The following is a 16,183-nucleotide window of genomic DNA, read 5'->3' as shown; positions in this document are numbered from 1 at the left end:
CATTATTAAGTCAGCAAAAAACATATTCAAATAACTTAGTATCTCAAAATAATTAGATAGTATCTCAGAATAATGACTTATTATAATCAAATAACTAGAAAGTATCTCAAAATACTAAAACAATTAAAATTTACTTAATAATGAGAAAACAATTGCTGACTACTTTGGGTTTTCACACACAAGTACATTCAATTCTACCAAAATGCGTCACAACAAACCATGTGAACATGTCCTCTTCTTTTATTGGTCAGAGCTGTCTGCGGTGGATAAGTAATATATAAAGTACATACAGGAAGAAGATTTCTGCACAGTTAAACATGAACCCAAGCAGAAATGGCATTTAGCTATCTATAGCTAGCTATATTAATTATCTGAGTTAGATTCCAGGTTATATTACACCTGTAGAACGATTAAATCTATAGAGTTGATCTGATAATTGGCTTTTTCACCACAAACAAGGCCAATTATTCTTTTCACACCTGCCCAAACGGATCACACCAAGGGTGAAAACGAACCGGAGTCAGATTTAACAGGACTACAAAGTGCAGGTGTGAAAACGCCTTAGCCTATTTACCAGGGCCGCCGCTCTGCATACGCAGACAACGCAGCCAGCGTTAGGCCTCAACCATTTTGCAGTTGCAGGGAGCCAAATTGACTGAGAATGAAATGTGTTGAAATTATGACATTATTAAATTTAAAACCCAATGTGAATTATTTATGATACGCTCATCTTTTTTGTCTTTAAACATTGCATGGGGCACCTACTCTACTACTTAAAAGCGGCACGTTATTATTTTTGTGCATAATATAATGCCCCCACCCCTATTGCCTGAAATGGCACGGCTCGGTTTGCTCTGTTGGTTGTTGCCAGATGTGACATTTTCCAGTCAAATAAATAATCAAAAAATGCATGGAGGCGCTAAATCTTGCGCATGTTTAACCATTTTTAAAGTGTATGTGGCCATTCTATACAAAAACTTGTCCAGTGCAATATTTGTGTAAGTTAAAAACTTAAAATAAAATAAACAAATAGGATGAAAAATCGTAACTTATCTGGCAACCTTAGTCCTAACTAAAGTAGCAACGCTACTTGAGTTTGGCAGGAGACAAGTTCACCGCGCGAAGTTGCTACTAAATGGTAATTCAACTATGACCAGTTGACCCTATGACCCTGACCAGTTATGCTTAGGGCCTCCAAAACCTTAGCAGCGGCCCTGCTATTTACACTTGTGTACTAATTTTCTTATGCATATTTAGAAAATATACATTATTACCCTCAAAATCACATCTGGAAAAGCAATAACATCTCTTTTTATAAGTACAGTCTAAGAGACTTTTTTTGTTTTATCTTAATAATGTTTTGTGTTTTATGTTACCTAAATAAAATAATACTAATTTTATGTATATTTAAAAAAATGTTTTACATTTTTTACATTTTAAAACCTGTTTAGCCGTTTATCAATTCACACTGATCCCTACTGATTTAGTTTTGCAACTAAAAACACCCTCAGTAGAACATTTTTATTCCAAAATCAAAATATGATGCAGGTATAATTGGTCAACAGCACTTAATGCCTAGCTGTATATTTTCCTGGTAAAATTGTGCTTAAAATAAAAGAAACAGCATTGTGTAGATGGTTCTTTAGAGAAAACTGGTTCAATATAGCACCAAACAGGTCAAATACATGAAGTAAAGTGTTCTTCAGTGATCAGGAGAGATTTTCTAACAGAGATTTTGAGGTTTGATGTGAAGGCAGCCTCTAGACAGGTGATCTGACTGCTGATGTTGATTGGCTGTAAACAAGTAGGTGTGAAGTGTCCTCTGTCACAAATGGTGGATAACACCTTTAGAATTACAATAGAACAGACTTCCTGAACGTAGAGGGCCTGAGAACAATGGTTCTGTAACGGTTACTTATCTTTAACACAGTCCATTATCACAATCCATTACTTTATTAGCTGAAGAAAAAGGAACATAAGTAAAGAACCGTCTATTGAAAAGTTCTTAAGGAGACCACAAGTGGTTTCTAGGATCCTGTTACGATCTCATTGATAACATTCCTCAGTTCTGAAACCTCTCAAATGGCCCTTTGTCTCTTCCTCGTGTTCTCTGTGGACTCTCTGTGTGGTTCTGTGGACTCTGATGGAATAACATTAGCAGAAAATCCTTTAAAACCTGTATGTTGTGAGGTGGAGCCTCTATGGGTACCATCAATGAGCCTTAGGTGCCCATGACCATGCACAACAGAAACCATCTATTCTATTGAATCTATTAGTACTGTATGACCCAGTCATTGTATAACATTGGATAACATTAATAGATAACATCATGTACATACAGATGCATCAGGTAATGTTGGTTATCTGTACTTTACTGGAGTAATTATTTTTTAGTAAACTTTTTAGTTCTACTTCTCACATTTTCACACAGTTACCTGATTTTTTTTACTCATTACAATTTAAAAACAGCCTCATTACTCCTATTTCATTCTAGCTTGTTTTCATTACGGCTTCTCATTGTTCAATAAAGCCCCAGTCCAGATAAATCTCTCCATCCAGATAGAGTGAACCTGATTGTGATTGGATGTAGAGAAGTATAAACATATACCATTCTGACTCCCTATTGGTTTATACTGTGATCCATCACACCTGCACACAGACGTATGTAGAGATGATTCATGCAGAGACTCAAGAGAACTCCAGACAAACTCGAGTCTTTAATATATTTACATTCTACAAAAATACATTCATTTACAATGGGCATATTTGCAGTTGAAACAGGAAGCCTAGCAAATCCCATTTTTATATTAATATTTTAATATAACGTGACACAATAAAAAACTGCATATAGTAATATTGCAATATTTTTAATGTCTATTTTGTATTTTCTGCTATTTACTGAATTTACTTTTAATTGTTTGTTTGCAGATTACATGCAGACACATTATTTTTGTACTTATTTAGCACTATTATTATTTTATGCAAAATCAGGGTTTTGGGGACTGTTTTTTCTGAATATTTAAATCTTATTTGACTAATAATAAACTAAATATTATATTAAATAAAACATATTTATATTGTTTTTGCTGCAGTTGTATATTCTTGAAATTAATTTTAACTAAATCAATGTTTTCTCATATTGCCAAGAATATCGTTATGCAAAAACACCCTAAAATGTTGTTATATTGTTTTAGGACCATATTGCCCACCTCTACTGCCCACACCCTACTGTTTATTGCTGTAAAACAAATGATGGATTTTACAGTCTGGGAAGTTAACATGTGCAAGAGATCACATGGTGCATTCAAATAAGAGAAACTGTAAACTCATGGCTATGAATCAGCGTCTCGCCTCATTTCCGTCTCACTTCCTCCATATTTAATGCATTGTTTTATTTTGTTGTGCTGCAAATATTCACTATGCTCTACTAATATTAAAGCATTTATAGTTCCTTTAAACTCTTTTTTATGGTTTTGATGTCATTTTCACTTCTATGGCAGTTGACATGTGAGTCAACATAATTATACATGTTGGTACATGTAAGTAATGTATTTCTATACTAAAAAAAAACAATTTTACTGGAGTTACAGGCTGATAGTAGTTATATCACTATTAAAATTCATTAAATATTTAGGGTTGTGTAGTAATAGAATACATGTAACTGTAATTTGTCATTTGGGACAGAGCCTTTGTTTTCAAATATTGAGCATAGCTCATAATAAGTACAAATTCATATGGCAAGCTGTTTCCAAATAAATTATCACCAGAATAATGTAGTTCTTAGTAGTAGAAACTTTTATTTTTTATATCAGCTCTACTGCAACCAGATCTACTGCATAAAGCCATTATGACTAGTCATGTTACCAGGAAAACACATCCTTAATGTAATTTCATGACTAATTATATGCTACCATTGATTTACCATGATAGAACTTCACTTTCTCTTTTCTACAATTACAGTTTGTGAGAAGGTGTTTTCTTAGTTTTTTACATGGTAAATTTAATATTGAAGATATCCAGTCCAGTTCCACCCAAAAGAGCAATGATTATGTAAGATAATACAACACAATAATAATGATAATAATAATAATAATAATAAAATAAGAATTAAATATAAAATCAAGAATACAATATATAACCAATATAAATAGACATAATATACAAAATATAAATAGGTTATAATTTGCAGCAACATGACATCCAGTGTGCAAGCGCATAAGGATTTTTTTCTGTAGCAGCATAGATGAGTGGAATGAATAACAGCATGAATTAACAGTAATGTTAAAGTGTCTCAGTGAGGGTAAAGTTAAAAAAAAAACGTGTTGTTTTAAATAAGTGATTTTCCTTGTCAAATCAAATCAAATATATATGTATACTGATGTTGTCACTTGTCACAAAGCAGCTTTAAAGAAATGTGATTACAGGACTGAGAATTAGGTAAAACATTAATCATAATAAATACAGAACTCCCTCAGAGCTGGAGGAGGAAGAGCAAACATTGGGAAGACCTAGGCTCATATATAAGGGGGGACCATCATTCCAATGGCCAGACAGATTTTAAATGAATGTTAAAAAGTCATTATTCATCCAGACAAGTCTAATATATTCAGGTGTATAGCAACACAAGCAATGAAAGCAGTTAGATGCTTTTGCACATGCTTTTGCGATTAATTTACTTTATTGTTTTAACATTATTGTCTTTTTTTTCTGTCTATGTTTCTGTCTATTAGATTGTTTGTTGCTTTTATGTTGTTCCTCAAGTGGTTATTGTAAATAAGAACTTGTTCTTAAAGACTAGCCTTGTGAAATAAAGGTGAAATAAATAGATTTGGATGCACTTACTAAATTTTGATGCTTGCTGGGCAGCTGAAAAAGTGCTTTTGTAATTAAATTATTAGATATTAAAATCTTTATTTGTGTAATTTTAGGCTAAAATGGTTTGCCATTGCATTGTTTAGTACTACAGGGCATTGGATTGACAGGGCATTGGATTGACTGACTCATCCTCATAAGAACAAATAAATTGTAAAAATTGAAACTGGACGGACCATTGAGAGGCGTGATGTGTGGGGGCGGGCCCACATGCACTTCGTGGGCTCCCGTGATTGGCCGCTTCCTCGGCTCGTGGGCCAATCAGAGACAGCCATCTGTTCACCCATGCTTCTCTGAAAGTAGCGATAAGCCCCGTGGAGCTGCTGAGGAGGACAGACCGCAGGGGGACACAGGCAGCAGGCAGCAGACAGGGAGGCAGACCGGCGGCTCAGAGTTATTAAACAGCTAAAAATGCTAAAGTTTGCATTGTTGGCGGCGCTTGCCGTGTCTCTGTCGACGTTTTATGTCGACGCTACTGTTTACTTTAAAGAGCAGTTCCTGGACGGAGGTAAGCTGAATTACATGCCTCACATTTCTTCAGCCAGATTAGCAGAGTGGCTGCTAGTTAGCTAATTGCTGTGTTTAACTAAATTAGGAGGTTAACAGAACAGCTTAAACACGATAAAACGCTTTAATTATCATGGTTTTGCAGTGTTTTACTTGTTTTCCCGTAATTTGAGAATAAATAGGTGTCAAATACAGTGTTTCAGACCGTCCAAGATAAGGACAGGTCATGAGTATGTTAGCTAAACTGGCTAGCTAGCTGCTAAATTAACTTAGTTAACTAACTTAGCTAGTTATGGCACTATTAAAATGTTTATTTATTAGTAATATTTAGAAATAAGTTGACATATCTCTCTTTATTTGTGTTATTTGGTCTGTAGCTGCATTAATTTAGTTATTACTTATTTTCTGTGCAATAAAGCTGAAGTTGGCATCAGGTTTGTCATCTAATATTTGAAATTTTCCATTCCACCTTAAATGGTGCATTAGTTTCTGATTTAAACGTTTCCTCACTTTAAGGTGTAAATGATAATTCGAATAAGAAAGTCAACTTTGTGGCTTAAGCAATGCTTTAAGATGACTAGCTGCTTTCCACCTTAAATGGTGCATTAGTTTCAGTTGTAACAGCTGCGCAGTTTAAGGTGGAAAGCACCAAACGAATAAGAAAGTGAAAACTAGAGTAGGGTTAACTAGTTAATCAACTTCAACTTTGTTGCATAAGCAATGATATAGCTTTAAATTCCAATGAGAAAGTGACTAAACAACTCTTAGACAAAATATGTTCGATAAATTAATACCTATATACCATGCATTATAATGTTGCTTACAAAAATATATATATATAATATAATATAAAACTTATTCTTCAATAAATGGACATATATTGTTTTTTTGTGTTAGTCCACGTGTATATATAATAGTGAACAGTATTTTAGCCAGTCATGCAATGACTTTTTAAAATAGTATGTATGCTTTCTGCCATTCTATTATCATTATGTCAGTGGCATTTAAAGGGTCTTAAAATGACAATAATATCGTTAATCACAATCATTTTTGCATGACAGGTCTTTGTATAAATAAACTAAAGCTCAGTAGGGAAACGAGAAGCCGTCCTCAAATCGAAAGCAAAAGGTAGCTATAATGTACATAATTACCTGTGGTGTTTATGCAGCTACTCAGTCAGTGCTCAGTATTTGCCTGAGGAGACTTGCTTTTTTAAGCAGGAAGTTTCTTGTAATGCCACCATAGACAGAACATGACAGTATAAATGGTCATCCATTTCCTCTAAATTGAATGTGGAATGCCATTTAGCCTGTTTGAGTTTCCTGTAAGTGTATCCATAGAGTTTTGGAGATCTTCATGAATCATGAATTTAATAACAATTTTTTGTTTAGTTATTAAAGTGTTTTTTTGTGATAAAGTTTTATGTCAGTTTTTGTCAGTCATTTCAGCAGTTACCAAAAATATAATAATACAGAACAGATTATTTAGAAAGAACAGACAAAATAAGAAAACCCTCCCCCTCCCTCCCACTCCCACTGGTTGACCCTCCCCCTAAGGTTTTTTTGTGTGCTGTTGTAATATTCTATTTGTCTATTACAGTGACCCCTTAATTAATTATTACCTGGCTTGAGTTTGACCACTTTCTGTTTCTCTTCTGTTCTCTTTCAGATGAGTGGAAGAGCCGGTGGGTGAACTCTGAGCACAAGTCTGACTATGGACAGTTTAAACTTACGTCTGGAAACTTCTACGGGGATGTGGAGAAAGATAAAGGTAAGCTGTTTGTGTCGCTTATGCTACCGTGTTATTTCACTATGATTGACTACACTGGCTACACTCCAGTAACATTAGATTTGATCGGGTTTACCTCAGTCTTTGCAGTCTTACCGCAATCAATATTCAATATAAGGATATAGATGTATTAGAATAATAAAAAAACACTGCAAGATCCAGACAATGTTAATGTATTCAATGGTAGGAGGAGCTTAAAACAGACTAGAGCGACTTTAAAAGTGGCTGCACAAAAAATGTCCAGTTACATTTTTTAAAATCTTAAAATAAGTTAAATTCTACATTTTTATATCTAACAAGTGTTGTTTTTTTTTACTCCAGTATTGGAGTGAACTATTAATATCCCAACGTGTTAGATCACTGACGAAATCTGTTCACTTCCTTTTAAATCGTACATAGATCACAAAAAAAAACTGTTGCAATGTCAGTTTTTTTTTACGTTATTGTGTAGATCCTACTTCCTGGCTTTAACGTTTGCTGCATGCCCCCACAAATCAACCACAAAGCTGTTATAGTTCCTTATAAGTGCCTCATACCTTCAAGATAAGACCTACGAAGGAGGGTTTCCTAATCCAGTTGCAGTGTTTCTTTAAATCAAGTGAGCAAACATGCTGATGTGGCTAAGAATGATAGGAAGCTACACTGTGGCTAACTGTAGGTGACTGAGCTTCTGTTGACAACTCAACAAAGATCCCAGAGGGCCACAGCACGGCACGGTGTAGTGTTTTTTTTTCATGCCCCACCACACACAATTAAAAATCAGCTAATGGTTAGCTCCTGCTGAACTGTGTAGTGAGTACTGTAGCTCTTTAATAGGCACTCTGGTTGACTTATGCTTGCTTTTTATTCACTCTTGTTATTAATATGTTATTGATTCATTCAGGTCTGCAAACCAGCCAGGATGCACGGTTTTATGCAGCATCCGCCCGCTTTGAGCCCTTCAGCAACGAGGGCAAATCCTTGGTGGTCCAGTTCTCTGTTAAACACGAGCAGAAGATCGACTGCGGAGGTGGCTACGTCAAAATCTTCCCTTCTGACCTCGACCAGACCAACATGCATGGAGACTCGCAGTACTACATCATGTTCGGTGAGTCTTCAACAGGCATGACACATTTTGTGACTCGGGGGAGAAATACAGGCTGTTTGTGTTGACACTTCTTTTTTTTTTTTTTTCTTCATTAACAGGGCCTGATATCTGTGGCTACAGCACCAAGAAAGTTCACGTCATCTTCAACTACAAGGGCAAGAACCACCTTATCAAGAAGGAGATCAAGTGTAAAGTAAGTGTTAGGTTGTATTTTGCTCAGTATGTTCCAGCGTTATTACACCTCAAGGCCTGTCATGTAGTAAAAATAGTATAATATAATTGTAAACTACTTATTTAAATAAATGGATCTGGGTAATAGTTGTTGTAGACCTGGTGGAACTCCTCACCATTTAAGCATTTATGTGGGCCCACACTTCAGTTCCTGGCTCTCACAACTGCATGGCGTGCGTAGTAGGTTCACATTAGTTACTGAATTGTATGACCTTAAGGACAATAATTGATTAAAGAAATAAAGTATTAATTGCATTGATTTTACTGCTTAAGTTCTAAAAAGTGAATGCTTTAGGCAACAGTTTGGGCAACTTTACCCAATTTCATAAATATATTATTACCTCTAGTGCAATTAGCCAGCTAAAACTAATTTATATGTTCTTATGGTCAGTTTCTAAGACAGGGTTTAAGCCTATTTCTAGTCAATATTTTTCTTCTTGTGGAAAATGCTGTTTAGTCCTAGACTAAGCTTAATTTCTGTTCAGCAATTAAATTATTTTTTATTTATCCCAACAGACAAATCAGCTTTTTGCCATTTTTGGACAAATAATTTTTGGTCTTCCCTAATAATGTTACTAGTAATCCATGTATCACTCGTTCATTTGATATTCAATTGAGAATCAAAATCGTAAAATAAAAAAAAATATCATTATTTTGTTTTTGAATATAAAAATTAACAAATTATAAATGGATTACTAGTATATTCCTTGTACTAAAGTGGTTCAAACAAAACTACATGTATTTGTATTTATTTAATATTTATTTATTTAGCTAAAGCTACACTAGAACAAAAGCTCTTAAATTAAAGTGCCTAAAGTGCATAATACTCTTCTAGCCATTAACTGTGGTTTCTCCACTCTTTCCTTCCAGGATGATGAGCTGACTCACCTGTACACACTAATCCTGAATCCAGATCAGACCTATGAGGTGAAGATTGATAATGAGAAGGTGGAGTCTGGCTCTCTGGAGGAAGACTGGGACTTCTTGCCTGCAAAGAAGATCAAAGACCCAGAGGCCAAGAAACCCGAGGACTGGGACGATCGTGCCAAAATCGACGATGAGACTGATACCAAACCTGAGGTGAATTTAGCACAGTGTTAGCTGTACTCGTCATTTAGTTGTTCAGATCAGTGTATCTTAAAACTGGTTTTGCCCTGCCCTTTTTTGCTCTGTACCCTTTTTAGTGTTTTCCTATCTTCCAACACACCAGATACACTAATGAGCTTTTTAACCGCTCATTATTGAGTTAAAGCTGGTGTTTAACACAGAGAAGATACAAGAATGTGCAGGGAAATGGGCTTGTGAGACCAGAGTTGGGTGGGAAATGGTTTACTGTTTTAGATGGTTTCTACACAATGGGACACTTAATCACATGTTTGAATGCTTTTTAAATCACTCTTCCTCATATATAACTGGCCTTTTATCGCTTTCTTTTCTTTTAACTCAGGACTGGGACAAGCCTGAGAACATTCCAGATCCAGATGCCAAGAAACCTGAAGACTGGGACGAGGACATGGATGGAGAATGGGAGCCACCCATGATCCCTAACCCAGAGTACAAGGTACAGATTCCAATTGCTTAAGTTAAGTTTTGTTCCACACTGTATGTGAATAGCTGTCGGTCACTGATGGTTAGATAGAGCCAGAGGAGGATGTTTCGGGCAGATTGGAATTTAAGGCACTTTCACTTCTACATCAAAAGCTTTGCTTTATTAAATGTATAGTTCCTGTCTGTATATTTACAATTCTTCATATTCTTGCAGGGAGAGTGGAAACCCAAGCAGATTGATAACCCCAACTACAAAGGAGCCTGGGTGCACCCTGAGATCGACAACCCTGAATACAGCCCAGACGCTGAGATTTACAAGTTTGAAAAGATTGGAGTCCTTGGGTTGGATCTCTGGCAGGTGTGTGTTTAGGATTTGACTGGGATGTGATGGTTGCTCAACTAATATTTTTTTACATAAAGCTAAAACATATTTTTGTCTTTTAATAATATATTTGTTCAAATGATCCTACAGTGTATATAATTGATATAGTTATCTTAGCAAGCCTTTTAATCAAGAAATTGTGATTTAAAACTATCTTGATTTTGAGAAATAATTTTTCTGGAATGTCTGATATTGTGCTTTTCATAGCACCCAGTAACAATGATTTAATTGGTCGCTGGTGCAGCTTTAATGTTCATTATGTCTGTCAAAGTTTCTGGACACCCCTATTCTAATAAATGTAATCAGCTACTTTATGTTGCACTGATGGCTGAGATGGTTGTGCAAATTCACATACGGCTCGTCTAGTCCCTGTGGAAAAGTACTACCAATCGATTTGGCCAGTGCTAATCAAGTATAACAATTTTTTTTTTTTATGTTTTCAGGTCAAGGCTGGCACCATTTTCGACAACTTCCTGATCACAGATGACGTACAGACAGCAGATGAATTTGCAAAAGAAACCTGGGGAGTTACTAAGGTAATGTTGTGAATGATATTATGAATATATTTTAATTTAATGCTATTTTTATCACAGGAAAAAAAATTGCAATCTTTTTTCCCCCGTACATTGTGCTCTATTCTAGTTGTACACAATTTCTGCTGCTCATGCACTAAAGCACACTACCTTCAGGGCCTTTTTTCAGGTTCTACTCTTCAACAGTGGCATGTTTTAACTTTATCCAACTCTCTCTCTACAGGGCCCAGAAAAGAAAATGAAGGAAGAGCAGGACGAGAAGAAGCGAAAGGAAGAAGAGGAAAAGAATAAGGAACAGGATACTGCACCAGGGGAAGAGGAGGGAGATGAGGAGGATGGCGACGACGACGATGATGATGATGAGGAAGAGGAGGAGACGGAAGAGCCTCCAGCTGATGACGAGGACAGCGACGCTGCACCTAAAGATGAACTTTAAACTGTGTAAAGTGGTACAGCATTCTGCAGTATCACAGCAACTGCAGGGCATCCATCGGTTTATCAGTGATGCTGTTAGGAATGTGACTCTCTTCCAGTCGGTCACTTTAGTTTTTTTGTTGTTTTTTTTGTTGTTTTTTTTAATGGGGACAGAAGGGAGACTAGTGGTGGGATATTTTTTAGGATTTCTCAGTTAGCTGGCTAACTTAAGCCCAGAGTGATTTATCGTCCAATAGAAATTCTAGGAGTAATTTTACTCCTTTTGTCTTTTTGACTTTTGGCTTGGGTTATCCAGTAAACAGACACAATCCTGTTTTGTGAAGTACATTCGAAAAAAAAACATCAGGTCTCAAACTTTAAAAAAATTTAAAGAATTGGGGCTGTTTTGGGAGGTGTGGATGGGAAATGGGAATAGAGTTAAATTACCTGGGATGGATGTTTATTATATTTTGTCCAATTACCTCATCAAAAAGCTACCGGTTACAAACTAACAAATCCCACCTACTTTGTCCAGAGGATCAGGTTCACTATATGATAAAAAAAATCTATATTTTTCCATGGTGTGAGAAGTCCTCACACAGAAGAATTCTTGAATTTACTCTATTGTAAATAAGTTGGTTACTGGTTACTGGTTAAAAGCCCACACATGATGCCCCTGGTTTCAAAAAAGCTGTTTTAGAAAGTAGGAGTATGCCGACCAATATAAGAGATTGAATATTTGCAGGAGATTGTATCGATTAAAGGACTGTACTGTACTGTAGTCAGTAGATAATTCACAACTGAAATGTTTCCCCCCCTTTGGCACTGATTTATTTTTTTCTTTGTTTGCTTTAAACAACAAGTTTTATTTGTTCAGTCTATTGCAAAAAGAGATTCAGTTGTTCCAGCCCTATTTATTCAGCCAGACTGTCCTCTGTCTGTTCAGCTGGTGTACATTTTTTTTTATTATTAATTTGTCCACACAATAATGCCTTTTTCTGTTCAGATGTTTTGTTACAACTATGGCAACTGTTTTTTGTCTTTTTTTTTTTTTTTTTTTTAACCGCCTGATAACTTGTGACAGACCCACAAACCCAGTCTCTATACACTGTGAAAATAATGACCAACAGGGCCAGAATTTAATTCCTGATTTGTGTTCAGTAAATTTAAATAGATCAGGTTTAGTTTCCAAAAAGTGTCTCGACATAAACTGCATTAAAATTAGGTAGAGCGGATAGAGCAGATTTTTCAGTTCTGCCTCTGAACACAGAGATGCTGTTAATGCTGCGGTACTTTTTGCAAGCTTGTCTCAGTCCTTACTTGTTTTGTCACTATAATTGATGCCAAAGTTTTAATAAATAAATTTATTAATGAATTTTGAGTCTGTTTCTGTCACATATAAATTGTATGAAAATTGTGATGCTGATGTAAATGTATGCCTTGGGTCATAATTACTTTAAGTAAGTCTATAGGAATAGGTCTGTTACCAAGCATTCTTGTGTTTTTTTTGTTTGCAGAATCTAAGCTTAGATGTCAAAATTTGTAAAATTGTCCAAATGTTTGTAGACACCCCTTCTAATTAATGCATTTAGCGTCTAAATGTGTTCTTTTTTTTATAGATAGGCCTTTACCACCAAAAAACTCTAGTTCTGAAACTAATTCCATTCGGGCTAATAAGAACCTTTGTGCTTTTCAGTAAACCAGCAAATATTTGCATCAGTTTCAGTGGAACTGTGGAGGATACCTCCACAGTAACTAAAAAAATGACTGCAAGCTGCTAGAGATAGCCTGCAAGGAGCTAAACTGCTAAAATGTCCACTTGTCCAGGACATTTCTTTAATCTTGGAAATTGTGAATTTTGCTAAAACCCAAAGAAATTGTACATGTTTATTTTGAATTATCAACAATAAACAGATTTTAGGCAGTAGATTCACTAGCATTACAGCTACTGATGACTTAGATACACCCAGAACAAGTTTTAAAGCTTTAAAAATTTTGTCTGCAGTGCTGAAACATATGGGAGACAAGCTGGATTCCAGCAACACATGCGTAAAACTGTAGATTTTTAAAAAGCTGTCTGCAGTACTGAAACATCTGGATTCCAGCAGGTTGGCATGCATGGATCTAGTTAGACCTGTTATACCTGGTCTACAGCCTTCCCTTAAGTGTTCTTTAGCCCCCAGATAAACTTCATGTTTTTAATGTAATAAAATACAAAATAAAAATGTACATAAATGCATGCTTCTAAATAACTTCGTCATATGATCATGTGCTTTATGAACCCTTAAAGTAAGGGCATTGGATAAATGTTAATTCATTGGTTGTATTACGTATTTGAAAGTTGATTTTGAAGAAAAAAATAAAAAAACTTTATTTAACATTGCCTAATAGCCATTGGTTTATTTTGAATGCTTGGGGCCCTAAATCTTTACTCCCAATGGTTTTAAGTGAAAGGTGCTGCCCAAAAATATATATTTTTTACATTAATAATTATTATTTAAATGTCTCTAACACAGTACAGGCTATACGAATAGAATACAAACAATATATACATATTTAGTGTAACAATTAATGCCTAACATATACAGCTCTTAAAAAATTAGGAGACCACTTAAAAATGATGAGTTTCTTTGATTTTACCAAATTTAAAACTTCTGAACTACAATCAAGAGGAAGATGGATGATCACAAGCCATCAAATCAAGTTGAACTGCTTGATTTTTTGCACCAGGAGTGGCATACAGTTATTCAAAAGCAGTGTGTAAGACTGGTGGAGGAGAACATGCCAAGATGCATGAAAACTGTGATTAAAACCAGGGTTATTCCACCAAATATTGATTTCTAAACTCTTAAAACTTTATGAATATGAACTTGTTAAATGACAATATTTTTATTTGGAATTTGGAAGATATTTAGTCCGTAGTTTATAGAATAAAACAACAATGTTCATTTTACTCAAACATATACCTATAAATAGCAAAATCAGAGAAACTCATTCAGAAACTATAGATATATATAAAACGATAACGTTGAATCATTGTTGAACCTCTGATTTTTCTTTCCCTATAGGTGGAATCAGCTGCCAATCATCGTCAAGCCCTCGACCGGCCACCAATCAGGCGTTGAGATGTGGCAAAAGGGGGGCGGGGTCTCTGGTTTAAAGCTGTGGGAAGACGCGGTTGGTTGATTTAATGCTGGAGTGAGTGAGTGGGTTTGATTCATGGCTCTGATTTATTTAATATTAGTTCGTTTTCTCTTCTATTTGCAGTGTTTTAGTGTTGGTGTAGGTTTATGCCTGTTCAAAATCAGTGTGCTAAATTAGTTTTGTAGTTTATATAAGTGTAGATTATTGTGTAGCCCTCTGTATTACAGTAATTGGTCCAGGCACACTAGATTATTATGTTATATTTAGTTTAGTTGACTGTTCGCTGGTTATTTTACTTTCTCTGATTGACGAGGCTGAAGTTGGTTTGATATTCGCAGCTCCAGATTGTAGATTATATTCAGCTGGTTTATTACCACTGTACAATGACTGCAAACCTCTAGAGGGAGCCACGTGTTCAAAATGAATGGGGAGTAAATTGAGCTTTTCTTATCTTTTTTCTTATTTTTTAATGTTTTGTAATTGAGTAATTGAGGCCTGTTGTCAGTAAAAAAAAATACCATGAACCACCCAATGAAATCACTGGAAAACACAGCAGCTCCGACATTAGGGCATAGCATTTATGTGGTTTACAAAATATATTTTTATAAGGATTGTTTATTGTACTGTTTATTTTATGAAATATAAAATAAAATGCATTAAAGACCTTAAAAAGCCAACATTTTAGTTACTTTGGTTTACATTAAAGATTATATAAAAATATTAGCCCTGTTTTGTGTCCTTTACAGGAAAAAAACAGCATTTTTATATTTTCCTCATAACTCAACCATAATCCAGGTCTGAAAGGGTTAAAAATGGTAAATATCCTCTTAACCAAGATATATCTTTAACTCTGTAAAGTAAAATGATTTATTTTGCTAAAAAAGTTTTGTATCAATTTTCAAAGATTTAAATACTTTCCAGAATCAGCCAATCACTCACAGCGTACTCTCAACAGGAAATGACCGTCCACCTGGAGGACTGAATCAGGAACTGAGGAGTTGACACAGCACAGAGTGCCACTCCATATCTAGGCACACAGTTATACACACATTCACACACACAGGACATTTTTGTTATCCAATTTTTATGGGCAATTTGGATTATCCAACTTACCTGATCTCCATGTTTTAGACTGTGGGAAGAAAACTGGAGTCCCTGGAGGAAACCCACAGAAACACTGGGAGAACAAGGAAATTCCACTCAGACCGGGACTTGAACCCAGAACCTCAGCCCCCCTCACAAACTATATAGTTGGTAAATAACCAACAGCTGTTATGAGCTCTTCAATTCAAGTTCTGACCATGAGATGGAGACATTTTGTAATGAATTGTATCAACTGAACTGAAATATGTACAGGGGCATTCAGAAACAATGATACACACTTAGTAATAAAAGAAACTATATCCAGAATTTCTGTGGAGATATATTGTATCATACTTTAGCCAGTGTGTCTAGATGATAAAATACCTTTGAGAACCTCAACACTTCTTATCCAAACTAATGAATGTCCATAAGGGAAGCACAAGACTAGATGTTCATTCATAATGCAGCAGCATTAAGGGCCTCACCTATATACATATAAGTGCTAGCTTTATGGCTTATGGTCCTGGATTAAAGGGTTAAACTTCAGGACACAGTTTTTTTTTTATTTTTTTTTTCATTTGTTTAACTTATAAG

The 16,183-nt window shown here is 35.3% G+C and overlaps 1 protein-coding gene across 1 annotated transcript; it reads left to right on the top strand.

Annotated features, from left to right (window-relative positions):
- The first annotated feature begins 5,199 nt into the window (after nt 1–5,199).
- On the top strand, nt 5,200–12,737 carry calr3b (calreticulin 3b). The gene is made up of 9 exons (XM_022678822.2): nt 5,200–5,380; nt 7,048–7,149; nt 8,051–8,254; nt 8,353–8,447; nt 9,356–9,565; nt 9,933–10,046; nt 10,248–10,391; nt 10,859–10,951; nt 11,172–12,737. The coding sequence occupies exons 1-9, from the start codon at nt 5,284–5,286 to the stop codon at nt 11,382–11,384; spliced, it is 1,272 nt and encodes a 423-aa protein (XP_022534543.2). The 5' UTR covers nt 5,200–5,283; the 3' UTR covers nt 11,385–12,737.
- The last annotated feature ends 3,446 nt before the right edge of the window (nt 12,738–16,183 follow it).

The sequence above is a fragment of the Astyanax mexicanus genome, chromosome 4 (assembly GCF_023375975.1).
Source record: "Astyanax mexicanus isolate ESR-SI-001 chromosome 4, AstMex3_surface, whole genome shotgun sequence".
Classification (NCBI taxonomy): domain Eukaryota; kingdom Metazoa; phylum Chordata; class Actinopteri; order Characiformes; family Acestrorhamphidae; genus Astyanax; species Astyanax mexicanus.
Note: the sequence above shows the minus strand (reverse complement) of the source record. Positions and strands in the feature narration are given on the sequence as shown.

Bases quoted from the DNA above. Each gene is read 5' to 3' on its own strand.
- calr3b (XM_022678822.2), top strand. From the start codon at position 5,284: ATGCTAAAGTTTGCATTGTTGGCGGCGCTTGCCGTGTCTCTGTCGACG. The intron at 5,381-7,047 runs GTAAGCTGAATT...GTTCTCTTTCAG, and splicing joins AGAGCAGTTCCTGGACGGAG to ATGAGTGGAAGAGCCGGTGG. The intron at 7,150-8,050 runs GTAAGCTGTTTG...TGATTCATTCAG, and splicing joins GGATGTGGAGAAAGATAAAG to GTCTGCAAACCAGCCAGGAT.